A 26825-nucleotide genomic window follows, 5' to 3' on the forward strand; every position below is an offset into this window, starting at 1 on the left:
CGCCCGCCGAGGAGCCCGGCCACGGTGAGTACCGATCGCGGCGTCCGCGCCGCCGCTCGGGGGAGCAGAGGGAAGGAAGCGGAGCCGGTGCGGGCCGGCGCCTGCCGGGCGCCGCACGCCCCCGCGGCGGGGCGGGCCGGTCCGGTCCGGTCCTCGCCCGGCGGGGCCGGATCGGAGCTTGGCCGCGCTCTCGTGCCGGGCCCGGTCGGTACCGGGCCCCGGGAGCCCCCTCCTGCCCGGGAGCCGGTGCCAGGCGCGGCCGCGCCCCGCGGGACCGGTGGGGCGGCGGAGCCCGGCCCTGGCGGGGGCGCTGGCGGCGCCCGGGAGCCCGCGGGGAGCGACACAAAGGCGGCTGGGCCGGGCGGCCGCCCCGCTCCCCGCCCGGGGCCGCCGCCGCTCGCCCTGCCCGGAACAAAGGCGGCCCGTGTGCCAGCTTCCCGCGGCCGGCACCGGCGGGCCCCCCCGCCCCCGGGCGGGGATCGGGGCTGCGGCCCTCCGCGGGGTCTCGGCCGGGGCACGGCCCGGCTCTCCGGCTCTGCGTCCGGCCGCCCGGTTCGGCTCTGCCCGTCCGCGCAGGGGCTCATCGCCCGGTGTGTCGTTCGCCTGCGCCTTTGTTCTGGCGGGGAAGGGGCCGGTGTGCCCGGGGGGGTCAAGCGTGCGGGTGGGGCTGCGCCTCCTCCTAATGGAACCGCTCTGAGCTTAAAAACAGCCCGACAGGCCTGTCCGCCCGAGCTCACAAGCGACACCGAAACGCTTCCCGGGGAGGCAGGACGGTGCCGGAGCCGGCCTCGGGGGTCTGCTCAGCAGCCGCTTCGTTTTGAGTCTCCCTTGGCCACACTGTCATTTAGCGACAGCCCGGCTGCCTCCCCCCTACCCAGCGCTCGCCATGCCTTCTCCGGTGACCTCCTTCGGCATCTCTTTTCCCCTGCACCGTGGGCATTCCTATGCCTCCTCGGAGCGTTGCAGAGAGGAGACTTAGCTTGGGGTGAGAAAGTTTGGGTGGCTCTCAGTCATGAGGGCTGCTGGCATCGGCGAGGCACCCGCGGGCTGGCTGAAGGGAGGTGGGGCGCCTCCGTTATGGCCCTGGGCTTTGGGCGAGGGAGCCTGGACAACAAAGCTTCCTCTGATTGTTGGGAGAGAGGGGTGGACCTCCTGGAGTGCCTCCCTCTCTCTCTCTCCAAGGGCTCGGTGCTTATGCCCTTCTAGGGAGCCGGTGACGATGGGGCTCGCAGGCCATTATCTGGGGGGGCTGGGCTGTCCTGTGACCAGCAGGAGCTGGAGGCTCCTGTCCCAGGCTTCTGCCCAGCTCCCGCTGAGCCAGAGGGGAGCATCTGGGCACACGGAGCCTTGTGGCGGTATTCAACTGCAGCTACCTGTGGTTTCACTGATGCCCTCCGTGTGCCGCACAGATGCTTTTGGACTCGGCTGCCCAGGTCTTTGCAGTGGAGCACTGAGCTTGTCCTCAGCTCTGCAGGCATGCTGGGATCCCATAAGCCGTGCTCAGAGCTTGTGTTTGAAGTTGCCACTTCCATGCCCTCTCTCCTGGCTGTGGCAAGGTGGGGTCAGCGGCTGGCTGGTGACTCCCAGGCTGCTGCCTCTGCTGGGGCTCCTGCCAGTGGAGCGGGGCAGTGTCCATCAGGTCTGTGGGAAGAATCTAGGCAGGGGAATTGTTAGTCATCTTCCCATGGGGTACCTTGTCTGCTCCATCCCGCTCCCAGGGCTTTCTTGAGGCAGGTTCCTTACCTGCTGGTGTTTGCTCGTGCTCTGTCAACAGCAATAAGGCAGTTTTTAAGGATCTGCTCTTCCACTTGGCTGAGCTTGGCCGGACTCTTGAGTGTGCAGATGACTGTCCTTTGCTGTGTGCAGCATTGCTGGAATCTCGCGCGGAGCCTTCCTGGAAGGGGTGGGAGGATGAAAGCGCTCGCTCAGTGGAGCGTGCTGGGCTTGCCTGGGCGGCCACGGAGGGGTGAGCCTCCTCCCTTCCGACGCGGAGGTCAGGGCCTGATCTTTGTGGTTGAGGAGCCCTTGAGGCCATCCCTTCCCTAAAGATGGGCTGGGAGTCAGATGAATGGTCCAGCCCAGACCGCGGAGCCGGCGTCTGTCCCTGGATTGCCTCTCATCTCTTCCCTCCTCCAGCCTCTGGCACGGAGATAAGACCTTGGCCCATTGTATCTGCAGTGGAGGTGGCTTTAGGACACCCAGAAAATAATAGTGTGGCTTGGACCGTGCCTGGAAGGCTGTTGGCTTCTCGAAATAGCTTACCAATGTCTGTGGCCTTAGGGGGAGAGTGCTGGGTAAAGCTCTTGGTTTCCCTTCCCAACAACCCCTCATAACTGTCTCTCATTTACTGCTGGCAAGGACAGAGCCCTTTCCCAAGACTGTGGTGATGCTGTCTCCGGGGAAGTGCAGAGCTCTCCTGGCTCTGAACACCCGTGTCTCTGCAGCGCCGTGGCTGTGTCCTGTCCGTGCCTCGCTGACAGAGAGGAGCGGAACCCGGAGCTGGTTTGGGTCAATAGAAGACAACAGGTGTTGCCTGGATGTGATGACAAAACTCGAACCTGGGTGATTCAGGCACTCCTCTGTGTGTGACACAGGGCTTGGCCAGTGGAGGAGGTTGTCCTCTGGCACAGAGTTCAGGAATGTGCCTCAGCGCTAGGCTGTCGGAAAGGGGTTGGATTTACGGGCTCTCGACCAAAGTCCTCGAGTTCTCCGAGGTGGCCACAACCTTCTCTTTGCTTTATATCATCGGAGGAGGCTGGCTGGGGGAGGAAATGGTTTCTTAGAGCCAGTTCTTATGCTGGAAACCCCCAGCAGCAGGCTGATGAGTCTGTCCGGCTCCTGCCTGTCTTGTGCTTGTTGCTAATCCGCCTTCCTTCCCTCCAGGAAGGCTGCTGGTGCTGGTTCAGCACAGGCGCGCCTGTCCCTCTGCCCTGTCCGGTGACCGCTGTGTGCGGGGCCTGACCTCTGGGTTCATGTGCTCTGTTGTGTTCCCGTGTGCCCCCAGCCTGTTGGGGGCTGGCAGTGCGATCCTCTTGTTCCCCTTTGGCCATGGAGGATGCAGCTTTTCCCTGTGAGGAATACTGCTTCCTTGTGGTGGCCTGTGCGAGGAGGGGCGAGATGAGGTGGCTCTGCTGGGTGTGGGGGCAAACCAGTGACTAAGGAGCGCAAGCTGCCAGGCGTGGTGCCAGGATGGGCCAACCCTTAGCCAGGGTGCCAGTCACCTCTGCTTTCATCTGCTCTTCTCAACCCGGAGCAGCTGCTGGTCGGAGGTTGGCAGTGGGACGTCTGGCATGTACGGACCTTGGACTGAGGTGGGAACGAATGGTCCCTGCTGCCCAGCCCTCCACACTGGCTCCTGCTGCCTTCAGGGCGATGGCCTTCCCTGCCAGGGGATGCTGACAGGAGTGGCGGGTCCCAGGAGCTTGTGCCGGTGTCCCTAACCTTGTGCGGCAGGTCCACGGTGACTTTGCACTGCAGAGCTCTTACCCACTCCAAGAATGCTTGTGCCAGTGCAGGCCTGAGGACCTGAGCCAGGCTGAACCCTTTATCCCGTGTTCGATTTTAGCAGTTCTGTGCCCAGATGTTTGTGCTGATGGGGTGGGGGATTTCTGCTGTGGTACCAGTGGTGGGGTGCTTGTCCAGGCCAGGTGTGCCTGGCTTTCCAGCACAAACAGGGAAGGGTCCAGGCAAATTGGGGTGGGGGCCAAGGCCTAGGAACAGCTCTCCTATAGCCTGGCCAGGGTGGTGGTGCTCTGGAAACATCTGCAGCTCCAGGGCTTGTATGAGATGCCCTTGGGTGGGCTGGGGTTGGTGGCAGCAGCATGCTGGGCTCGTGCATGTGAGGGCAGGAGCTGTTCCCGTACCTCCATCCTGGCCTCTGGGCGTTGGCCCTGGTCACAGCAAATGCTGCTCAAAGTTCACTGGCCCTCCTGGGCACACCTGAGCTGTACTTGCCACTGCTGGGTCCCCGAGGGCTGGGCTGTGGGCACTGGGCATGGGGAGCAGCAGCCGGAGCATGCGGGAGGGCAGCTCTCCCTTCTCCCCTCGTCTCACGCAGCTTTTGCAACCGTGAAAGCGCCTCCTGCATAGGAGAGTGGTTACCTGGGGGAGGGAGCAAGGTGGCCCTGTGTGTGAGAGCCGGGTGGCCTTGGACTGGATGAATATGGGGAACTGGTTCCCGCCCTGTCCAGAAGGAGGAAGGCGTCTCCCTGTCCCCAGACGATGCGTTTTCCTCTCTCCCCCATCTCGTGTGGCGCTGGGGCTGGTCCGTTCTGAGAAGAGCCCCTGGCTCTCTCAGCTGCTTCCCGGTGCTCCCAGCCCCGGTCCCGGCCCAGTCGGAAAGGAGAGGCGGTGGTGCTGGGCTGCATGTGGGTATCTGCTGTGGGTGGGAGGGAGTGTGTGGAACTGCAAAGACGAGTTTTTCCGACCTGGAAGGGTGGGTCACCGGGGGTGTTTGCATGCTGCTGGCAGGCCCCTTGCCCAATGGAGTAACACATTCCTGCGAGCGTGTTGCTGCACGCAGGGCTGCTGCTTGCCATGCTTGGCTCAGCTGCGGGCAGGCCGGCTCGCTCCGGGGGGAGAGATGTCGTCCCCCTCCTGCTCGCTGGGGTCTGAGGGGGAGGAGGTGGAGAGCCCAGGGTGTTTCTGGGAGAAATCCTCTCTGATGTGGGGAGCCCGCTTACTCCAGGTTGGCTTTGTGCCATCCTTCCTCTCCCTTCTTTTTGCCTCCTTTTACCTCCAGAAGGCACTGGTGCGGCAGAGCCACCTGCTCTCCCCTGATCTCTGCCCAGGGTCTGTCACCAGCAGCTGGCTGGGGTGGAAAACCACTCACTTCCCTTCTCCGTTCTCCTTTCAGCAGCAAGAGAAGCTGCCTGTGAAGGGCAGGTGGATGGGCCTGCGGAGCAAAGCTCTGGCAGCCGTGAGAGCTCTGAGGGGACTCGTGCTTGGCTTCCCAGGGTGCCCTGTCCTGCCTTCAGGAGCCTTGGCAGCCCCACGGTGTCAGGGAGCCCTGAGGGAGTCGTGCAGCCATGGAGATGAGGTGTGTGAGGGAGGCTGGAGAGCTGGCTTAGGGGGCACATGGTGTCCTGGGGTTGTGGTATTGGTGCTGCTGTAGCTGTGCAGGTAACCAACCCATCTCTGGGGCATGGCGGGCACAGCCAGAGCCTCACGGGGTTGGAAAACATCTTCCACCCTCTCCTCTAGGATGCTCCCAGCCCTGGACAGCAATGTGATAGCACTATGGGTGAGAGAACCCCCGGATGTGTTCCCTGGAGGCAGGATGCTTTCAGCAAGCTGGAAGGCCAGGCATCTGCTCTCCTGGGTGGGCCACGCTGACCTTCTGGCTGGCACAGCTGGCCGAGGCTGGGCTGGTGGTGGTGCCCGTGCCTGGCATTCCCAGCCTGGTTCCAGGTCGTCTGCGTGGAGGCCAGGGGCGGCGGGGAGTGGTCCTTGGCAGGACGTCGTGTTTAGAAACTTGCAGGAAAGGGAAGCCACGATGTCATCTCCCGTCTGACCAGGAAGCGCAGGTTTCCTTCCCTTCGGCTCGCACAGGAGCCTGGGAAGCTGCTTCTCGGTGAGAGAGCTGGGGGTGCAGGCAGCTTGGGCACGGGGCTGGGGCAGGATGGAGTCCTGCCGTCCCTCTGAGCGTGGCCTGGCCCGCTCTCCTGTGTGTCCCTTGCCGCTCTGTGTGAGCGCTGGCTCCCGCCAGCCTGTGTGTGCAGCTCGCGGGGCCTCGGAGCGCTCTGGGGGGCTCGCTGTCACCCTGCTGCAGCACCCCCTTCCCCACCTCCAGCCGTGCGTGATTCACTCCCTGGCTCCTGCCTGATGCTTCTCCAGTGGCTTTCCTTCACCCGTTCATTACTGCTCTTGGCAGGGCCCTCGGAGCCGTCTCCAGCAGATGCACGCGTGCAGTTGGAGAGCCGGGCACCTGATGAGGTCATGCCGAGCGAGAGGAGCCGGGCAGTTCAGCCCAGCCCCGCGTGGTTTGTGCTCTGACTCAGCCCTCGGCCGCCCTACCTGCTCGGGGAGTCTGGGCTGGCTGCGGTGAGGGGGAGCAGGGGGTCCCGCTCCTGGGCCGCTCCCTCCGGCCAGCTTGGCTTAATCTCGGCAATTCCCTCCTGGCCACTCCCTCACCAAATGCTACTTCACCTGTTTGCTCAGCGCGGGGAGCGGAGGGGAGCGTGTCCCCTCTGGCAGAGGGAGGGGCGCCCTGTCAGCCTCAGGGGTGCCCGGGTACCCTTTGGGTGGGGAGACCCCACGTGGGGTTGCTGGGAAGGCTGGGGGGCCCTGTCTCCTGCCCTTCTCCCCACTCCTGGTTCCTTGGTGACTTGCTCTTGCAGGAAGGGCGGATAGTGCTGGCTGTCCCCGGTGGTGCAGGGCCTGTGCTGGTGCCAGTGAGATTCTCCTGTGCTTCCTTTGTCCACTGGTTGGAGCAGGGTAACTGGAGCCAGGACCGGTTCCTGGGGCTGCAGGTGCGGGACAGGAAATGATCTCAAGTGGCTTCCTTGGGAAGAGGGCTGTGGGGAGAGCTCTATGCCCGGGAATGGTCCCAGATCCGTGTGCCCGGGTGCTGGGCTGGCACAGGTAGCTGCAGGTGCTTGTGCCCGTGGCCTGATAAAGGGAGGCTGCCCCTAATCCTGCTGGGAATGCTGGCCGCCAGACTGCACTCTCTGCTTGGGGACAGCCAGCAGCGCTTGTGTGCTCTGGAGTAGCTCATGTGCCCCTGGGATGGGGAGCCACAGCATGCGGTTTCCCCCACCTGCAGTGCCCTCGGCTTGGGCAGGCAGCCTCGGGTCTCACAGAGGGGACTTTGCTCCCTGGACTCCACCAGTATGGCCCTTATCTCTGGTGTGTTTGTTCTCTCTGTGGGAGAGAGGCAGCTGAATGGCAAAGTTGAGCCTGGTGGAGGGTGGGGGGGACGGGTGAAGGGCAGGGACATTGGCGTGGCTGGAGCCCGGGGGGCCGCGTTGACCTTCAGCCCTGCGCTAGCGTCCACTGAGCTTTGTGGCCGTGGGGACAGCTCATGTGCCCCTTCGAGGTGGCCACTGTTCCTTGGGTGGAGCAGGGGGCTGCCCTGCAATCCCCCCGGCTCACCTGCTCGCCTGGGGCCGCGGTGGCAGAGCCGGGGGGCTGCTGCCTCCCCCTGCCCGGGAGCCACTGGGGTGAAGCAGGAGCCCGCTGGCTTGCCGAAGCGTGGCCTGCCCCGGGAATGCTCTGGCCCCATTCCCAGAATCTGGCGCTGGGTGTTTGTTTGCTGCTGCGCCCCCGAGGTCTGGTGCTACTGTGACAGGAAGCGGGGACGCCGGGGGGAGGGAGGCCGGCCGCCGGCTGGGGATGTGCCTGTGAAATCCCTTTGTCCCTGCCGAGCGCTCAGCTGCGAATTCCCACAGCGAGGAGAGAGAGCCGCCTTTGTGCTGCTGCAGGGCTCCCGACATGTGAATCTCCTGGGCCTGGGGGTGTGAGCCGTGGGGCTGGTGCAGAGGGGCGGCGGGGACCCTGCTTGCTGCTGTCCCCAGGGCGGGGACCTTCGAGGCAGTGCCCCATGGGAGCAGTGGGGCAGTGGGATGCAGCAGGATGTTGCTGGCAGGAAGGCTCCGGCCCTGTGGCCGTCCCGCTTGGGGGCTGCGGGCGGACAGAGTCTCTGCCCGGAGCCCGGCCGCTTGGCTGCCCTCCTGCGGTCCTCTCCTCCCTGAAAATGCCGAGGGAAGCTCGTCTCCCTTCCCCTCGCCGTGGTGCTCCATCCAGCCGGTGCAGAGGGTCGGCAGCTTCCCGGCTCTCCTGGAGGGAAGGAGCTCCTGGCATGCTGTGTCCTGGCCGTGCTCGGAGGCGGGCGAGTGGCCCCTGGTGTGCCTGGGAGGACAGCTGCCCCGCCGCAGGATTGCTGGCATTCCAGCAGAACAATCGCAGCTCTCCACAGCCGACCCTGCGCCGCTCCGTGCTCGGCTGCCTCACTCTTGGCCCTGCCGGGGTGGCACCGGCCCGGTGACCTCAGCGCAGCCAGGGACAGATCCCTTCCCCGGGGGATCGCCCGTGTTTCACAACGTCGGCTGTGTCCAGACCCGTCCTGCAGACCCGATCGGTATCTCCGTTCTCGGCCCCCTGCCCTGGCTGAGGGAACGACCCACACTCCTGCTTCCTTCTGCTTCCTCCCCTCCAGCCCCACCCTGCCCTTATCGCTCCCTCCTCATCCTGCTCCCTGGCTGCCGGCCCGCTCCCTTATAAGGTGCGATCTGCACCCGGCTTGCGTCTCCAGGTGACTCCCCTCTCCGAAGGGAGGCTTTCCCAACCCGTCCCGGCTGCGTGGCCATCGTCATCCCTGGCACTGGGGGCGGCAGGTGAGGTAGGCCAGGTGGCGATCCCGCTGCCAGTCCAACCAGTTGGGTGTGACGGGCGGAGGAGGAACGGCTCCCTGCCTGTCCCTGCCCGCGGCGCCGCTCCTGGGTGTTCACCCGCCGGGCTCCTGCCGTGACCGGCACCTGGGGCACGGCTCCCCACGGGGAAGGTGGGGCTGGGCCGGAGCAGGCAGGCGCCCAGGGCAGTGTCCGACCTGCCGCTGGAGCAGCCCTTTCCTGGCCACCTGCCAGCCTGCCCGAAGTCCACCGTGCTCTGTGACCTGCCGGCAGGAAGAGCCCTCCTGGAGCCCAGGGCAGGAGGCAGGGAAACCTCTCGTCCGATGTAGCGTCTGGCAGGGGCCAGGGTATGCTGGGGAATGGGGGCAAGGGGCCTCACACAGCCTGGCAGTGAGGATGTAGTCCTGGGCAGGGGTCCCTCAAGGGTGGGCTGCTCTGCAGTGATGGCTGTGGGCACCTTCCTGCCTCTGGGGGAGAGAGAAAAGCAGCCAAAACTCTCCTTCACCCGCACAGGGATGTGGGATCTACTGCCCACCACCAGCTGTCCTGCTTCCCCCATGGCCTGAGGGCTGTAGGCGCTCTGAGCTGGACACAGGAGCAGGTGAGCCCGGGCCCGTGGTCTCCCCTCCCGTGCCCTGCTGCTTCGGCCAGGCTGAGGTCTAAGGGTTGATGTGTGAGCCTGCACCCTGCGCTCAGCATGGGGAAAGATGCCAAGGATGCTGGCTCATTTGTTTTTTAGGTAATTGAGACTGACCAGAAGCCTGTGGTGAATTAGCAGGGCTGTGAGCCTGTGCAGAGCAAGTGCACTGCGAGCACTCGGACAACTGCAGGCTTGAATTATTGATGGAGTTTGTTTTCCTAAGTGCATCGTGATAGGCAGCTGCAACCGGGAGAATTCGTTGCTTCCTCTCTTTCTCGAGGACAGGGTCTGGTGCTGAGAGCTTTCAGAGAGCGGGCAGCCAGCTGGCTCTCCTCAGGCCCTCGGGCTGAGAGGGAAAGGCCAGTTATCGGAGCAGAGTTGGGGACTGTGTTGCAAAATTCCTCAGGAAGCGCATCCCTTCTTGTCAGCGTGGCAGGTGGGTCTGGCCCAGGAGCCCCACGGGGGCTCAGCCAGCCTGGATGAGGGGCTGTGTCCATCCTGGCTCTGATGGAGCTGGAGGAGAAGGGCTCTGCTCATGCTTCACGGTGTGGGGGCTGCCAAGGGTGTCTGGCCATGGTGACAAACCTTGCCGCGCGCTGGACAGGTGTCCGGGGGTCTCAAACAAGCGGTGAAGCTGCGTGAAGGGCCGATGCCGTTCTGTTCCCCCTCCCTGGTGGCCGCAGGACGATGGCCGTGGGCGCCTGGTGCGTCCCTTAGCAGGCTGCTGGGGCAGGGATGATGTGGCAGAGGAGATTCTGACTTGGCAGGTGCTTGGGTTGAACTTTGCCCCAAGTGTTCTGTGCTGAGGCAGCGGCCTTAGCCCCAGGGATCCCAAGACTTTTGGGTGACAGCTCTCCAGGGACTTGGGGCATGGAGCAGGGCTGGAGCAGGTTGTTGGAAGAATCCACGTAGAGGACTACGCTGGAGATCCCCTGTGCTGCAGTGGTGCTGCCTGTCAAGCCTCCAGCCTGAGTCTTATCTGCCGGATCTTGTCCATTTTCCCTGGCCTGTGGAGTACAATTCCCCATCTGTTGGCTCGGTCTGGGCCCTGGGGTTAATCTTTCCATGGCAGACTCCAGGAAAACGCTCCTGGTGGGGAGCCTTCAAGGCCTGGACTCCATCCTCTGGCACAGGAGGGTGCAGGTGAACTCTAAGAGGTTATGTCTGTGGTTTGGCCCTGGAAATTTATTTTTCCAGGCAAAGGATTTGTTCTGTGGGAAGGCAGTTCTGCCAGAAGAAGCCAGGGTGAGAGGTTTTGGAAGAACCTGCCGTGTCAAAGCTGGCTGCAGCTGGAGAGCTGTGGAGGGCTCAGGGTCTGGGGTGCCTGTCCGGCTGTGGCCAAGCCTTTATGCAGACTGGAAGATCGTGGTGGGGAAGCTCTGTGCACACAGGTGGGCTGGCAGCTGCCTGCTGGCCAGCAAGCAGCTCTGCTCCCGAGGCTCTGTGACATCTCTCCAGTGGACCCGCTGTGGCTTTGGGACCTGTGGGCACAGCACAGGGTGGGGCTGGTGCCGGGAAGTTGGGAGATAAGGCCAGGGGGATTTAGATGTGGAGCTTCCTGGGTCACTGCGTTGTTCCCTGGTGTTCCCTCGTACTGACTGCTGGAGGAACGGAGAGGGTTCTGCCCCTGGGGTGAAGCCGCTCAGGGTGTGCTTTGTCCTTAGGCTTTTTGGTTTGCCCTGAACTGAGCCAGCTGAAATATTTTTGGCTTGCTGGGGTTTTTAAGTAACGGGTGTGTCAGCAAGTGCCTCTCTCATGATGAAAGGGCCTTCATGAGCCATCCTCAGAGCCGGTCAGGGTCTGGCTCTGGAAGAATGCTCTGTAGTTGGATCTTCAGAGGCTGGGGGGAAGAGGAGGGGGGGGAATGGGCGCAAAGCGATCCCTGGAATTTCACCCTTGCGGGTTCCTGTGTACTTGGCTTTGCGCTGTCACAAGCAGCTCACTGGCTGGAGGGAGCAGGATGCATAACTGAGGCTCTCCCCTTCCTGCCCTCCCTGCCTCGCTCCGGAGATGGCCACTGAGTGCCCCAAACAGGCATTGGGATGCGTCGAGTGGCTGTGCTGTGCCCCGTCCCTGAATGTGGGGCGGTTTCTTCACGGCTGAGGGGTGTAGGGCCGAGTTTGGAGGTTGTGTGCCAAACCCAGGGAATGGCCGTGCTCCAGCCGGGATGGCGTTGGCTGTGTCTGCGGGGACAGCTCTTGCTGGCCTCTCTGGACCTGGCACTGCCTCTTCATAATTATGTCTTTAATCCCAGATCGATAGAGACAATGGCTGGAACGAGGGCGGAGGGAGCTGGTGTGTCCTGGTGGTGGAGGAAAACTGGGAGAGGCCCCGTTCTGCTGGCACCTCTTGCCCCTTGTGGAGCCATGTCCAGTGCTCAGGGCAGGAATGGCGACTGTGCAGGCAGCATGGCCCCTGACACCGAGTCTCTCTGCTTAACGTGGCCTGATCCTGCTGAGAGACCCTCAGGGTGGCCCCTCCTGAGCATCCACTGGTGGATTTGCGGGTGCGAGGGGACGGGAGCCGGAGGGTGCGGGACCTGTCCTGTTCCTTCCCCTGCTGTTGTGTTTACTCCCTGTGGAAGGGACGGGAAGGAAACAGCCTCGCAGCTGCTCTGGCCCCTTATCTGGGGCCCTAACAGCCCTGCAGGTTTCATTGTTAGTGTCCATGTTTCCCAGCCCCATTCCCAGGGAACGTGCAGAGGTGGGGACTTGGTGGGGCTGGGGCGGCCCAGTGGGCTGTGCGGGCCCTGCCTGGCAGCCGTGTGGGACCAAGGGGATCTCCTGGGGCTCCCGTCTCTCCTGTCCATGATTCCCACAGAGCCAGACCCTGCTAGTCCACACTTGCTGCAGGCGTGATCCTCTTCATGAGACCAGACTAGCCAAGTCTCTCCTTGGAGTCAGGGCGCTGCCTCTGCCCTCTCGTGCCCTAAAAATCTGCCTGTTCTGCATTGGCACAGTTGAGGGCTGGCTGGGGAGCACAGCTGCTTGGACAAGGCCATGTTGTGGAGGATCCCTTGTCCACAGGGGGCTGTTCCCCTCCTTTAAAGGGTTTGCTGAAATACCAGTCTGGAAACAAATCCCAACGAGCTGGGGGACTGCTGGCTGGGATTTTGGATGCTGCTGTTTCGTGGGGTGGTAGGACTGCCCTGTGTCCTGCTGGACAATACTGGGATGTGGCAAGGAGCTGCTCCCCTTCCGTCAGGGAGCCCTGGAAAGGCTGAGGATCTGTGTCCCTGCTTAAAGTGGGTGGTAGCCCACCAGAGATATGGAGTGCTACTCAGGGATGAGAGTTGGGATGTGTCAGCACTGTTCTGGGAGGCACCGAGCCTCTCCTTTGGAGAATCCTGCAAGTTTGCAGGGCAGGTGAGCAGCAAGGGTCAGAGCCATCCCTGCATTTCCATACAAGGCTCGGGCAGCTGATCTGTTGGAAAAGCCTCAGGGAGTACCTGCCGCGAGGTGGGAGGGGTGGAAAGCTTCGTGCATGCGCCAGGAGTTGTGTCTGGGAGCCTCCAAAAGCTTGCCTGGGCTCCAGAGGGTGGTGGGCCGCGTTCCTCCCAGGGTGCCGGGCTTGGCTGGGTGTGCCACAGCTCCTTCTCCTGCTGGGCACCACGTGGGCACGAGTAGAGCAACTGGATTTTTTTACTGATGAAGGCAGATGACAGAGTGGCAGTGACCAGATGGCGGAACGTGCTGTGGGCGCCCTCCAAAGCGCTTGGAAAGCGTCCACCCTGCATGGCTGGGCTCCGTCGCGGCGGTGCCACCGTGGCTGACACGCGCCTGCACCCGAGGGAGGCTTTGGGGAGCAGAGCCGCAGGAGGAGTGGGGAGGGGTGTGACGGACCAGAAGAGTCTTTACTGAGCTCCTGTGCACCAGCATGTGCTGCAGGCTGGGTCCCGAGGGGCTGCAGGAGGTGCTGGGAGCAGGGATGCTGCCTAAGCGAGCTCTCAGCCCCGGGTCGTCCTTATCGGCGCTCCGGGGCGGTGGCACCGGGGAGCGGAGTGGGCAGAGCCGGTGCTGGAGACCGTGGGAAAGCAGCCTCTGTGCCGCCTGCCCGGCTCGAGCGAGTCCCCACACGCCTGCCGTGACTGCACAGCTTTGGGAAAACCTCTCGGGCTTGCAGGGACTCGGCCGGGCTGCGCGGGAGGGGTGGAGGGCTGAGCCCTGGCCACTCCTCCCCGCCTCTGCCGTTTCTCTGAGGGGTGCTGGAGTCTCCGTAGAGCTGGGGGCTGTTGTGGGAGCAGCGCCACGTTTGCTGCCCACCGGCCCTTCCAGACGCTGCCCATCCTTCAGAGGGGAGGGGGTGGGAGAGAGGCGCCTGTTTCCCAGCTCCGTGCCTGCCCTACCTCCTGTTTGGAGTTCTCGTGTGTGATTTTGACCTGCTCCCGCTGTCCCTGCAGCTCTCTTCCCTCCTGCTTCCTCACTGTGGTGGCTGGGCTGTTTCTCCCATGACTCTCTGCGTCTAGACCTGGCTGTCCCGTGCCTTTGCCAATCAAACCTGAGCTTCCTCCTCTAACAGGTCTGTATGGAACAATATTGCCTTTCTGTACCAAAATGTTGATTGTGGCTCACTTGCTGTTCTCCTTTGGGCGGGGATGTTGGAGGGGTCCAGGCCAAATCCCATTCCTTGGTCTGTGGGCTGAGCATCCCTGGAGGGTGGTGAGTTTTGGCAGCAGTCACAGGGGCTGATGGGATCCCCATTAGTGGGATCCCATTGCATTCCATCCCCTTTCCTGGCTAGGAAGGAGCTGTGGAGCCAGGGCCATCTCCCCATCTCTTACCACACCAAGGAGGAGGGAGCAGATAAGTGACAGGGCCCTCTCCCTCCGCCCTTCCCTGGAGGAAGCGGTGGGATATGGGTCACTTCTTGTTCTTCAGGAGTGTCCCCTGCCCCACCCCAGGGACATGCCCTCCCCTCCTGCACTTCCTGCCCACAGCTTTTCCTTACCCATGAGGTTTTCCCTCAGCCCACAGCAGCTCTTCTGAACCTGGCTCAGCCCCACCTGTTTGGTGTGCTGGGGGGAGCTTCTGGCCCCACAGTGACATTTTTCCAGGCTTTAACGCTGGGGCAGTTTGCATCTGAGTCCTGCTCCAGGACCCTCTTGCCAGCTCTCTGGTGATGGGTGGGAGCGGGTGTTAATGCCGTAAGATTTTTTTTTTTTTTTCCCCCCTGTTCTGAAAATCTGTCTTAATGAAATCAGTCTCTTCTGACCCCTCTTCTCTCCTCCTTTCCTCCCCCAAAATCATGTGCCGTGAAGAGAGGGGCTCCTGCCCTTTGAGGTCACTTTTCCCACCCTCACCTTGCCACCAAGCCGCCTTCGCTTGTGCCTCCCTGTGCCCCCTGCCCTGCCCACCCTGGGCACCCGTCACCCATGGACGACTCGGAAGTGGAGTCGACCGCCAGCATCCTTGCCTCTGTCAAGGAGCAGGAGGCACAGTTCGAGAAGCTGACCCGGGCCCTGGAGGAGGAACGGCGCCATGTCTCAGCCCAGCTGGAGCGAGTGCGGGTCTCCCCACAGGACGCCGGCCCGGGCTTGGCCAACGGCACGCTCACCCGGCGGCACCAGGTAAAACACCCCCTCAGCAGAGGGGCGTGCACAGGCTCCTGGAGCCCCCGGAGCTGCCTCCCCTCAGCCCTCCTTGGATACGGGAGGAGGAGGAGGGCCCGGCTGTTCTTGTGGCACTGGTGTACTGGAGTTGGTCTGGGGGTGCGCAGGCCTCCCTCGGCAGACAGAGGCTTCGGGGGAGGAGGTGCCAGCCTGGAGGGTCTTGCTGCCAGGTCGGCTCTGCTCTGGTTTTGGGAAGGTCAGAGGTTGGCTGTGCTGAGTTCCAGGGCATCTCTGCTCCCCATCCCACTCGGCTGCTTGGAGGGCAGCCGGAATGCTGGGGCTGGGGGCTGCGTGTCTCCCTCTGTGTGTGACAAAGGGCAAATCCCTGGAGTCTGTCGGTGCCCCCACGGCCAAACCAGGGCTTGGAGAGATCTTCTCTGCAGGGCTGGAAATGTGGTCTCATCTGCCTTGGCTTGAGGTGTCTCCTCACTTTCTCAGGCTCAGTCTTGGAGAGGGGTGCCCGGAGGGCTGGTGCGTGGTGGTGTGCAAGAGCCGGGTGCCTTTCCGGCTGTGGAAGGTGGTGGTGCCAGGAGGGACCTGTGGGGCAGGGCAGGATGGACAGAGGAAGAGTTCAAGTGTCAAACAGCAGCACCCTGCGATCGGCCACCGTGCGGTTCCCCCAGGCCCGGGGGGGCCTCTGGGTTCACTGGTGGCTCCTGCCTCGGGAGATGTGGAAGGTGTCCGGGGCCCTGCTGGGGAGCAGGGAAAGGTCGTGGCCATTCTATCAGGAGCGTGCGGGAGAGCTGGGATGTCAGGGTGTCTCCTCCGACTGTTCCCCAGGCTGGCCCAGAGGAGGTTTTGCTGCACATGGCACAGACCCCTGAGGAGTACGTTCCTCTCCTGGGGCTCCCGTGGGGTGCACGGCGGGTGTGTCTGTCCGATGCGTGAGACGGGCTGCTCAGGGCCCTGCAGGGAGGTGAGGATGGATGCGTGGTGGATCCGTGTAGTAACAGGCCTGCTGCCCTGCTGTGTTTCAGAACGGACGTTTCCTGGGCGATGCTGACCTGGAAAGGCAGAAGTATTCAGATCTGAAGCTCAACGGGCCACAGGTAGGGGGAGCTCGGCCCTCTGGCTGGGCAGCCTTCTTGCTGGGGGAGGGTCCAGGACAGTGCCCCAGTGTCCCCATTCCAACTGGGAGAGGGTGACTTGGGCTTCTCATGTGCCCACTCTGGCTTAAAGGTACCGTCTTCCGAAAGGTATCAGGGCTCCCTGTGAGGAAAGATCTCTCATCCAGCTGACTCCCAGGAAGGTCCAGACTGGTGACAGGGTCTGACTGCCTGTTGCTTTCTCCCGTCAGGACCACAGCCACCTCTTGTACAGCACAATCCCCAGGATGCAGGACCCGGGCCAGATCGTGGAGGAGACGTACACCATGGAGGAGGACCCGGAAGGGGCCATGTCAGTTGTGTCTGTGGAGACATCAGATGATGGGACAACCCGGCGTACAGAGACCACGGTACAGGCCTGGGGACACCATGGAGGGACAGGGCACGGTGGGGGACCCTGGTGGCTGGGTGCTCTGCCATGAGCTGAAACAGGGCGTGAAATGGTCCTGAAGTAAAGTGCTGGGCCGGCAGGGGAATGTGGGGACGCAGGGACATGGTGGGTTTCCTGATGTGACCGTGTCCTGCGCACGTGTCACCCCTTCCAGGTGAAGAAAGTGGTGAAGACCGTGACCACCCGGACGGTGCAGCAGGTGCCGGTGGGGCCTGACGGGCTGCCTTTGGAAACGTCCCCCGTCACCAGCAACTACGTCCAGACCATGGACAGGAACTTCCGCAAGAACGGCAACGGGGGCCCCGGCAGCTACCTGGGCCAGGCGGGCACAGCCACCCTCCCTCGCAACTACCACTACCCCGACGGCTACGGCCGCCCCTACGAGGACGGGTACCCGGGCAGCGACCACAGCTACGGCAGCCTGTCCCGCGTCACCCGCATCGACGAGCGCTACCGCCCCTCCATGGACACCTACCGCGCCCCCAGCCGCCAGGACATCTACGGCCCCCAGCCCCAGGTGCGCGTCGGGGGCAGCAACATGGACCTCAACCATTTCCACCCCGAGCCCTACGGCCTGGAGGATGACCAGCGCAGCGTGGGCTTTGAAGACGTGGACTACGGGCTCATGTCTGACTACGGCACGGCCAGGAGGGCGGGGACCCCGTCTGACGCTCGGCGGCGGCTCAGGTACGTGGCAGGAGGCTCTGGGGTGCTCTGGGGTCCCTTGAACTTCACCCTCCTTGGAGGAGGGAGGACCACGGACACAACACTTTGAGCTGAGTCACACGTGGCTCACGCAGGAGAAAACTTGCATCCGCTTCTAATTGTCTGCTTAATTGGTGGTTAAACCTGGGTGCTAATTGAGCCGGTCGTCCTGCAGCCAGGAGTTCCGGTGGGCAGCTGGATGTAGCTCTAGGCCCTTCCCTCTGTGCCACCAGGGCCGTGTGTGCCCCAGTGTGGTGCATCCCTCTGGGAGTGGTGCCTGTGTGGGTTGTGTGTCGGGAGCAGCTGCAGTCCCACGATTGTGCTCTCTCTGAGCCAAGAGCAGCCCCGGGAAGCGGAGCTGAGCCCAGGCTGGGGTGAGCAGGGCTCGGCCCCACAGTGCCCCGGGAGCGTTCCTGCACAGCCCGACCCTGCCACAGGGCAGGGTGGGAGAAGCTGCTCAACCTGTTCGGCAGCAGCAGCTTCTCCTCCTTGTGTGTCTGTGGCGATGGCGGCTCCTCCAGCTTGCTGGGCTGTGCTGCCCTCAGAGGCCAGAGCAGGGTCCTGGAGCTCCTTCCTGCCCTGCCAGGCATTCAGGATGTCACATGCCTGAGGTCGTGACTCCTGCCCGTTGATCTCTGGTGCCAGCTGTCCGTGCGCAAGTACTGCTTCCTGCTCTGCTCCTTGCTGGGCTGTCAGCAGGACTTCGGGCAGGTGCTGGGGGATGGCTCTGGGGGTGGTGAGGTAGCAGTGGAGCGAGGGGCTGAGCCAGAGTCCTGGAGATGGGGAAGGGACTGTGTCAGCACCTCCTGAGTGCCCCAGAGTGGGCCCAGGCAGACAGGTAAGGCTCAGCACGGGCTGCCTAAAATCCTGGGACACAAAACAGAGACAACAGGGAGAGAGACCTGGGGGAGAGGAGACTCTTGCCAGCCCCTGTGGAGATCTGCCCAATCCAGGTGCATGCTGTAAATCCGGGGTAGCTCCTGGCTGCGAGAGGGACCAAAGGAGCAGCTTTGTCTGTCCTTGTGGCTGGTGCCAGCACAAGTGCTCCTGGGCTCTGCTGAACCAGTCAGGGCAGTTGCTCACCCAGATGGATTTGCTCGGCGTCCTCGCTTTGTGCAGCTTGTGCTGGCTGGAGGAGGGCAGGCAGGGCTGCTCCAGGCTTTTCCCCCCTTGGGCAGCCGGGGACGAGCCAGTGTGGGCAGTTTTGAGCACATGGCCATCAGGTCTCATCCCTCAGGGAACATCTTGGGCAGAAGGGGTTACACGGGTGTGTCCAGCCCCTGGCTGCTTGGCCAGACAGAGACTCTGGCTCGTGTACTTTCCCTGGGCTGTGTCCTGGGTGGCCTTTGAGGCCACAAGCCCTCTCTGCTGCGCAGGAAGGTGTCTGTGCTCCTGCTCCTCCAGGTCCTGGAGGACGGGGGTTACAGGAGCCAAGTGCAGGAGCTGCAGCCGGGTGGGAGGCTGGGGGATGTGGGTCATGCAGGGAGAGGTCAACTCTGTTGGAGTTGTGGGAGCGACTCAGGGTATGAAAGATGGGTTGGTGGGCCCCTGAGCCGGCTCCCCCTCCCCGGGCAGAGAGAGCGATAAAGATCACAGCAATCTGTGGAATCCAGGCGCTGTTGAGCTTGGCTTGTCCCTCACCTTCTCAGTTACCGTCCGCACGGGCTGCCCAGCTCGCAGCGATGGGAACAGGGAGAGCAGCGTCCCCCCGCCTCAGAGATGTTTGTCTTGAGCAGGAGCCTGGCTGTTAACGACTTCCCTTCGGGGAGGCAGCTCGCCAGGCACGCGGAGCCGAAGGAGCGCCTCGAGCCGCGGGACACCGCGCGTGCTGGCTGCCGTCGGCCGCGGAGAGCTCCGGCCCCTGCTCTGGGGCTCTTGTCGGAGCTCCCTCTGCAGGGAAGGAGGGAAGGGAGGTCCTTCCTGCTCCCTGCCCAGCCCCGTCTTGCCTGGGGGGGGATCCGGCACCGCAGGAGGTGGAATCCCCCACACTTGCAGGGTGGGATCTGGCACTGTGGCGGGATGGGACCTCCCTTCCAGGGAGCTTGAGTCTTGGCACGGGAGCGGGATCAGCTGCCAGCCGTGTTGGCAAGTGTTGGTGGCCGCGTCCCGCTCCAGCCTTGTGCTGCTGCTGCTCCTCGGCACCTCTGAGCAGCCAGGCGTGGTCCCCACTGGGACCTGCTGGAAGCCAGCCGGGCAGCCCGCCGCCGCACCACGGCGGTGCCACAGCGCCCGGTGGGTGCGTGGCTGCGCAAGCGGCTCTAAAGCTGGTGGCTTGGGCAAGTCCTGTACCAGAGGCTGTAGGAAGGGACGTGGTGGCAGCAGCAGGACCTGCCACCATCCTTGTCAGGATGCTCATGGGCAGGAGCTGAGTGTGCCTGATCCAGGAGCTCGGGAGGTGGCTGAGCAGCCCCTGGGGCAGGTGTGAGCCAGAGCAGAGAGTGGAAGCCTCTCCTTGGGTCTTGTTTGAATGTCCTCAGTGTCCTGGCACAGCAGGGGTGACGGAGCTGTTCCCTCCCATCCCTTTCTGTTGGAAATCACTGGATTCCTCTGCCTGTGTGGGGGAAGGATTATAGTGCCAGTGACTGCAAAAATGGGAGAATCTGGGGTTTGAGAAGATGCGTGTGTTCTGGGAGTGTGAAATGGCACTTCGGCATGTGGGGCAGTAGTTAACACTTCAAACTTCCGTGTGCTTTTTTGGGCTCATTCCCAGCGCTGCCAGTCTGTGGATGAGCTGCTCCTGGTCAGGACGGGGGTGGGCAGCAGTGCACCTTGCCTGTGGGGCTGGCTCTTGCCCGTGCCCCAGGGCTGGCTCCTGCTTCCACAGGGCTCAGAGACCAGCATCCAGCTTCATCCCTTCTGGTGGGCTGGAGGGGGCACAGCCTCCCCCAGGTCCGGGATTGTGCTCAGACACCCTCTGCCCTCTCTCCTAGGAGTTATGAAGACATGCTGGTGGATGACATGGCCCCCGACCGGTACTACTGGGCCCCGCTGGCCCAGCACGAGCGGGGCAGCCTGGCCAGCCTGGACAGCCTGCGGAAAGGCGGCCCGGCCCCAGGGAACTGGCGCCAGCCGGAGCTGCCGGAGGTCATAGCCATGCTGAGCTTCCGGCTGGACGCCGTCAAGTCCAACGCGGCCGCCTACCTGCAGCACCTGTGCTACCGCAACGACAAGGTGAAGACGGAGGTGCGCCGGCTGAAGGGCATCCCCGTGCTCGTGGGGCTGCTGGACCACCCCAAGAAGGAGGTGCACTACGGCGCCTGCGGAGCCCTCAAGAACATCTCCTTCGGCAAGGACCAGGATAACAAGATCGCCATCAAGAACTGCGACGGCGTGCCCGCACTGGTGCGCCTGCTGCGCAAGGCCCACGACATGGACCTCACCGAGGTCATCACAGGTAGTGACTCCAGGGAGGGCAGGGCAGGGCAGGCTGGGCCCTGGGGTGGGGTCTGTGACCAGGGTCCGAGTGCTCACCTTCCGCTTGTGGCGTTGCAGGGACGCTGTGGAACCTCTCCTCGCACGACTCCATCAAGATGGCCATCGTGGATCACGCACTACATGCCCTGACGGATGAGGTGGTCATTCCCCGCTCCGGCTGGGAGCGGGAGCCCAACGAGGACTCCAAACCCCGCCATATAGAGTGGGAGTCGGTGCTCACCAACACTGCTGGCTGCCTTAGGTATGGATCTGTCAGAGCACTGGCCTGGGTTTGGGCTGCAACACTCTTTCCGGGCCGTTCCTGGCACTTCCAGGGGTCTGTGGAGCAGCTGCTCTGCTAAGACAGCTGCTGGTGACGCAGACCCTGAGTTTGGAGGCGTTTCCCCTCGGTGAGGGGAGCCACAGGAGCCGTTTTCTCTCTTGAGCTCTGCGGGGTGCGTGCTGCCCCTCGCCTGCTCTCAGCTGTCTCTCCGGTGACGGTTCTCTCCTGCCTGCCAGGAACGTGAGCTCGGAGCGGAGCGAGGCCCGTCGGAAGCTGCGGGAATGTGACGGGCTGGTGGACGCCCTGATCTACATCGTGCAGTCCGAGATCGGCCAGAAGGACTCGGACAGCAAGGTACCCCACAGCGGGGTTGGTGTCGGGAAGGGGAGAGCCTGCGTGGGGTGCACCTGGCGCAGTTGGACCAGGAGGTGTCTGGCACTCAGCCTGCGGTTTGGGGTAGCAATGTTGGCCTCCCCAGCGGGGGCCTGGTTGTGTCACTCATCCCCACGCTGCTGTCCCTGGCTCAGGGCTTCCCAGTCTGCCTGGGTTAAGGTCTTGGCTTGGGTTTTCCTTGAGCTTTAAGCTGAAGGCTGGGTCGGGCCCTCGCTCGCAGAGCTGGAGTGCTGCTCCCAGCGTCTCAGTCAGACGCTCTGATTCTCTCCCCAGCTGGTGGAGAACTGTGTGTGCCTGCTGAGGAACCTGTCCTACCAAGTCCACCGCGAGATCCCCCACGCCGAGCGCTACCAGGAGACGCCCCTTGCCCCTGCCAACAATGCCGGGCCCCACGCCGCCAGCTGCTTCGGGGCCAAGAAAGGCAAAGGTTCGTGTGCCAGCAGCAGCAGGGAGGGGAGGGAGGGGGACAGAGGCGGCTCTCGAGGGTGGTCTGGGGTCTCTGTGCTCCTACTGGGGCATCTCGTGTGAAGGCTGGAGGGGGCAGCTTTCTCCAGAGGCGCAGTGGTTCCTGCTTCCCTGGCTCTGGGAGCTGCTGCTTGGCTTGCCCCAAAGCGTTTGACACAAGCTGTGGTGGGTGTCCGTGGTGGCGGGATGGTGACGGATACATGTCCATTAATTCCACGCCTTCCCTTGTCTCCTGTGTTACCCCTTCCCCTCCCCTTTGCTTTCTTGCCAAATGATCTGCCCCATGACGCTGTCGGCACCTCTCTTCTCCTGCCTCCCCTCTCTCCTGTCCTTCTCTCCGCCTCACCAATAGACGAGTGGTTCTCCAGAGGTGAGTGCGCTCTTGGTTTTACTTTTCCTGTGGTTTAATTGGGTGCTTTCTCCAGCTCTCTTTGTCCCCCCTCCCCAGCTGGGCACGTTCTGCCTGCAGCGTGGCTAATGCCCCCAATGTCCTCTCCTGGGACACGCTGGTTGCTTGGCTTCAGCTCGCCTCTGGGCTTGTTCCTGCAAGTGGCAAAGAGCTGTTGGGCCGAGGTGGGTGGGGAGAGGAGGAGTCTCACGCCTCTCCACTTGCCGTTTGAAGGTAAAAAGCTCCCGGAAGACCCTGGTGCCGACACAGTGGATTTTCCCAAAAGAACAACTCCAGCCAAAGGTATGCTCCTTGAGCAATTATGCAGGGCTTGGGTGTCAGGGCAGCTTTTGCCACAGCAGCCTGGGAGAGGAGCGAGCAAGAGGAGCTGTTTCCCATTCAAGTGAGCCTCTCCGATGGGCAGAAGTTGGGTTTGGAGCAGGAATGCCCAAGGGCTTGTTAAAACGTGAGCTGTGCCAGTAGTTGTGAGGATCTTGTGCATGGATGAGGTCAGCGCTGCCTCAGGACAGCCGCCCTTCAGAGGGAAGTACTGCTCCAGGGGGTCAATCACAGCCCCTGGCCAAGCAGCGGCTGGAGTCTCTGGTACCCTGGGGCAGCCTGGCCCTCTGTGCCAAGGATCCCACCCCCTGGGAGCCTGGGAAGAAGCTTCCAGCCTCGTCTGCCCAGCAGTGCCCCTTTGGATTAGGCAGACGCTAGTGGAGCCCTTGGATAAGCCCTTCCTACCCATGTGCTCCCGGCAGGCTACGAGCTCCTCTTCCAGCCAGAAGTGGTGCGGATATACATCTCCCTCCTGAAGGAAAGCAAGACCCCAGCTATCCTGGAGGCTTCGGCTGGAGCCATCCAGAACCTGTGCGCGGGCAGCTGGACGGTGAGTGCCCGCAGAGCTGGCGGCGTGGCAGGGAGGGGGCCCGGGTGGCCGGGAGCACCGCCCGTGGGGCCGGCGGGTGTGCCCAGCCCCGGGTGACGCGGTGGCCCCGTGCCTCCCCGCAGTACGGCCGTTACATCCGCTCGGCCCTGCGCCAGGAGAAGGGGCTCTCCGCCATCGCCGACCTCCTGACCCACGACAGCGAGCGCGTGGTGAAAGCGGCGTCCGGGGCCCTGCGCAACCTGGCTGTGGACCTGCGCAACAAGGAGCTGATCGGTGAGGACGGCACGCTCCCTGTACCCACGCGGGCTAGGCAGGAGCTTCCTCCTCCTCCTCCTGGCTGCCGGGGAAGTGCGTGGGCACAGCGTCAGCCCAGCTTCTGTCTGCTGCCCCCGCCCAGAGCAGAGAGTGCTGAGCTCTGCAGAGAGGGGCAGCACAATGGGTCACCTGCCGGTGGTTTTCCCTTCAGTCCTGTTGCCTGCTTGCTCATGCCCAGCTCTTTATCCTTCCCAGGCAAACATGCCATCCCCAACCTGGTGAAGAACCTGCCTGGAGGCCAGCAGACCCCTGCCAAAAACCTCTCTGAGGACACAGTAGTGTCAATCCTCAACACCATCAATGAAGTGATCGTGGACAACCTCGAGGCGGCCAAGAAGCTCCGGGAAACACAGGGCATCGAGAAGCTTGTGCTGATCAACAAATCTGGGTAGGCTCTGCTCAAAGGATGATGCTGGGGGTGGAGAGGGGCTTCACTTTCTCCAGGTTTCCAAACATCTCTTCCTTCTCCTCTTCCTAGGAACCGCTCAGAGAGAGAAGTCCGGGCAGCCGCCCTAGTCCTGCAGACAGTCTGGGGCTATAAGGAGCTGCGGAAGCCCCTTGAGAAGGAAGGCTGGAAGAAGTCAGATTTCCAGGTGCGGGGATGCCCTGGGGCGGTCGGTGGGGGGTCCTGCAGCAGGGAGGAGGGTGTTCCTGGAGCTTGGCAGTACTGGCCTGCAGCTCTTCACCCTGCTGGTGGCACTGGGCACTCGCAGAGGTGTCCCTGTGCTGTTTTTCAGCCAATGGCCAGCAGGAAGTCTCTGCTCGGAGCACTCTGCAAAGTGTTGTGCCCCTGTCCCACGTGAGCATGAGGCAGGAATTTTGTCACCCCAAGTGCTGCTGTGGCAGTGCTGAAGAATGAGGTTCTCCCAGGCTCAGTTTCCTTCCCAAAAGCAGGGACTGCCCTTGCTGCTGGAGGGCCGGGCACTGCCCTGGTCCAGGCAGGCCCCCCCATTCTGACAGGGGTGCAGTGGGGGCTTCAGCACCCTCTGGTTACTTTGGGCCCCTTCCTCAAGGGCCGTGGGAGGGCTCCTGGGTTTGTGCTAGTGCTGGTGGGAAGGAGCCTCCGGGCCCAGGGTTTGAGTGGTCACTGTCTGTTACGGTAGGTGAACCTGAGCAATGCCTCTCGGACCCAGGGAGGCAACTCCTTTGATGACAGCACCTTGCCTCTCATCGACAGGAACCAAAAAACAGGTATGTGCCCGCCTTCAGCACCGTGCCCGCCATCGTCCCTCTGCCTCGTGGGTACCCAGGGCAGCTGGTGTTGGTCCCCTCCCTGCTCTTCAGCTTTGGCTCCCCTGGCAGCCAGAGCTGCTCACACAAGGCCATCAGTCTGGGACTTGGGTGGCTTTCCTGGACATCAGAGCTGTCAGTTTGGGCCTTAGATGGCTTCTTGGGGCTGGCACCTTAGGTCCTGTGGTGTCCTTGGGTCACAGAGCTGCAGCTGCAGCTGTGCCCGGGCTCCCCCAGCCGGGGCAGGGAGCAGTTCCTCTGCGGCTCCTGGCTGCAGGGACTGTCCCTGATGTGCTCTCCCATGCTTGTAGACAAGAAATCCTCCCGGGAGGAGATCCAGATGAGCAACATGGGACCAGGTAGGAGAGGGGACCCTCCCTCGGTATGTGGGGAGTGGGGCAGAGTTCACATCTGCTGCGGGGGTGGTGCAGCAGACTGACCGACTGTCCCCTCTCCTGCTCCAGACAACTATTCCACGCTCAACGAGAGGGACCACGGCAGGACGCTGGACCGATCCGGTGACCTCGGGGAGATGGAGCCGGTGAAGGCAGCGCCGCTGATGGTGAGCAGTTCTCCTGAACTCGGGAAGAGTGGGATGGGTGCAGGAAATGCCGCATTGCTGTCCTGGCTGGCAGAGGAGGGGAGAGCTGGGCTCCCACAACTAACACCCCCCATGCCATGGCCCCCTACTAACCCCGTGTGTCTGCAGCAGGAGGAGGGGCAGGAGTCTCAGCCCGAGGTAGAGGAGGCAGAGGAAGATGCTGCTGTGCCCTCCCCCGTGTCGGTATGTCCCACGGTGTCCTGCCCAATCTGACAGTGGTGACAGATCCTGCTGTGCTCTTAGGGGTGCTTGGCCAGCCAAATCCTGCTCCAATCACTGCTGCTGCAATCACTGGTGCCGTGATCCTGCCTCCGCCCTTGCTCCTGCTCCAACCTTAATGCCTGTCCCCCTCTCTCTCTCTCTCCACAGCAGAAGATCTAGCTGGCCTCCCCGCCTCCACTCCGTTTGGGTTGATAATATATTATATATATAAATATATAACTCTTCATGGTGGAATGGACCGACTTTTACCTTGTCTTATTGTTGGAATTTTTGCTGGACTCTCTGTGCCAACCATCCAGCCAAACGCCTGGGCCGGGTCCCCGGGGCAGCCCGGGCCACTCGGTCTCCTCGGGCCGCTGCACCTCCCTGTTCTGGGACACCACCACTGAGAACAACTCCTCCTCCTCCCGTCCTCCACCACCTCCCTCTTCCTGAGAGTTAAACCTTCCTGCCTGACTCTGCCGGATCAGCCGGCGTGGATGCTGCACAAGGACTCGGATCTCTGCCTTGACCAGGAGCTGCCTTCTCTCCCACGCCTTCGCCCTGCTCCGAGGCGTCTGCAGGGACAGGGACTGGGACCTCACTTGCCGCCGCCTTGTTTTTGGTTTGGTTTTGTTGCCTATAGGATATATTTTTTTGTGCAGGATCACTCTTCAGCCGGGGCCGTGGGGACAACAGGAGCATCCCTCCTCCCTGAGGGCTGCAGGACCAGAGTCCGGGGGCTGGAGGCGCGGGGGGCGAGAGGAAGGAAAAGCAGCAATAATGTCTCTTGCTTTGCTCTAGATGAGGCTTCGAGGGCGTGGGAAGGGGGAGATCCAGCTCTGGATCCTGCAGAGGGGTCTGGATGGGGCCCTGGCTCCCACCCAGTGCCTGTGTGAGGAGGATCCTTCTGTGAGGAGGGGGGCCGTGGGCCGGGGTCCCGCAGAGGGAGGAGATTTGGGTTTTGGGGAGAGCGGGTGGTTCAGGGCGCACTGTGCCGGGCACCTGGAGCCGGGATCCCGCGGCGCTGCCCCGCTGACTTTCTCTTGACACGTGCCTTTCTTTTGCCACTGTGAAATAGCTCTTTGAATCGTACTGTCCAGCTGCTTCCCTGGGAAAGGGGAGTTTCCCGGGCTTCTGGCAGGGCTGAGCTCTTCCCTTCCCCACTGGGAGCCTTACCTGTCTGCAGTGGGGCTGGGAGCCTGTCTGGGGGGAACCCAGCTCCCCTGCCCTCTCTCAGAGGGTGCAGGGGGTGCTCATCGGCATCCTGGCCTGGGCTGCCGTGGGAGCTGGGATGTGCTCCTCCTCCTCCTCCTCCTCCTCCTCTTGGCTGTGGTGCTGGGGCACATCCATGTGCTGTGATCTTTCGGGAGGCCCTGGGGCTCCCTGTGCAACTGGAAGCCTCTGCAGGAGGCTGCAAACTGGAGCAGGAGCCCTCCCAGCCCGGGGCTCCCCCCGGGGCGGGCTCTCTGGGGCGCGGGGAGGTGGTGGGGCGGAGCTGGTGCCTTGCTCCTGCCCCAGTTCACCCCCAGTTCTGGCTGGGCCTGCCCTGCTTCCAGCCCCACCTCAGCTCGGTTGGGTTTTGTTCTGGGGTCTAACTCTTCTCTCTTCCTTTAAATATGTAAAACACTAATTCCTTTTTTAATTTTTAATTCCAAATGAACCAAAAAGCCAGCATCCCCCTTCTCTCCTCCTCGGCCCTGGTGGGGAGGGGGGCCAAGGAGGCGGGGAGGGGGAAGCGCCAAGCCGTTCCTTGTCTGATTCCTGTGCACACTCTTGTAACGCTTTTAAAACAAAATGATTTTTTTATATAAATAAAGTTTTTAAAGTGTGATGCGCGCCTGCCCC

General features: G+C 62.8%; 2 protein-coding genes across 9 annotated transcripts; both read left to right on the forward strand.

Annotated features, from left to right (window-relative positions):
• Positions 1-26811, forward strand: CTNND1 (catenin delta 1). 7 transcript variants are annotated; one of them, XM_048306644.1, is made up of 19 exons: positions 1-24; positions 15574-15645; positions 15894-16052; positions 16248-16780; positions 19729-20192; positions 20291-20474; positions 20732-20849; positions 21162-21315; positions 21706-21723; positions 21976-22044; positions 22503-22630; positions 22753-22903; positions 23141-23333; positions 23424-23538; positions 24049-24136; positions 24487-24534; positions 24640-24737; positions 24885-24959; positions 25149-26811. In XM_048306644.1, the coding sequence occupies exons 3-19, from the start codon at positions 15930-15932 to the stop codon at positions 25155-25157; spliced, it is 2568 nt and encodes an 855-aa protein (XP_048162601.1). In that variant the 5' UTR covers positions 1-24; positions 15574-15645; positions 15894-15929; the 3' UTR covers positions 25158-26811. The 7 variants fall into 7 exon arrangements, with proteins under 7 accessions (XP_048162601.1, XP_048162594.1, XP_048162598.1 ...); XM_048306637.1 differs by lacking the exon at positions 1-24 and adding an exon at positions 14243-14554; XM_048306641.1 differs by lacking the exons at positions 1-24; positions 24885-24959 and adding an exon at positions 14243-14554 and having other exon boundaries at positions 25146-26811.
• On the forward strand, positions 3318-14494 carry LOC125327344. Of its 2 annotated transcripts, none has more exons than XM_048306783.1 (3): positions 3318-8077; positions 13388-13506; positions 14411-14494. In XM_048306783.1, exon 1 carries the CDS (start codon positions 4157-4159, stop codon positions 5111-5113), a length of 957 nt encoding a protein of 318 aa, XP_048162740.1. In that variant the 5' UTR covers positions 3318-4156; the 3' UTR covers positions 5114-8077; positions 13388-13506; positions 14411-14494. The 2 variants fall into 2 exon arrangements, with proteins under 2 accessions (XP_048162740.1, XP_048162741.1); XM_048306784.1 differs by lacking the exon at positions 14411-14494 and adding an exon at positions 13729-14232.
• Positions 26812-26825: the final 14 nt, after the last annotated feature.

This window comes from Corvus hawaiiensis, chromosome 6, assembly GCF_020740725.1.
Source record: "Corvus hawaiiensis isolate bCorHaw1 chromosome 6, bCorHaw1.pri.cur, whole genome shotgun sequence".
NCBI classification, from domain to species: Eukaryota; Metazoa; Chordata; class Aves; order Passeriformes; family Corvidae; genus Corvus; species Corvus hawaiiensis.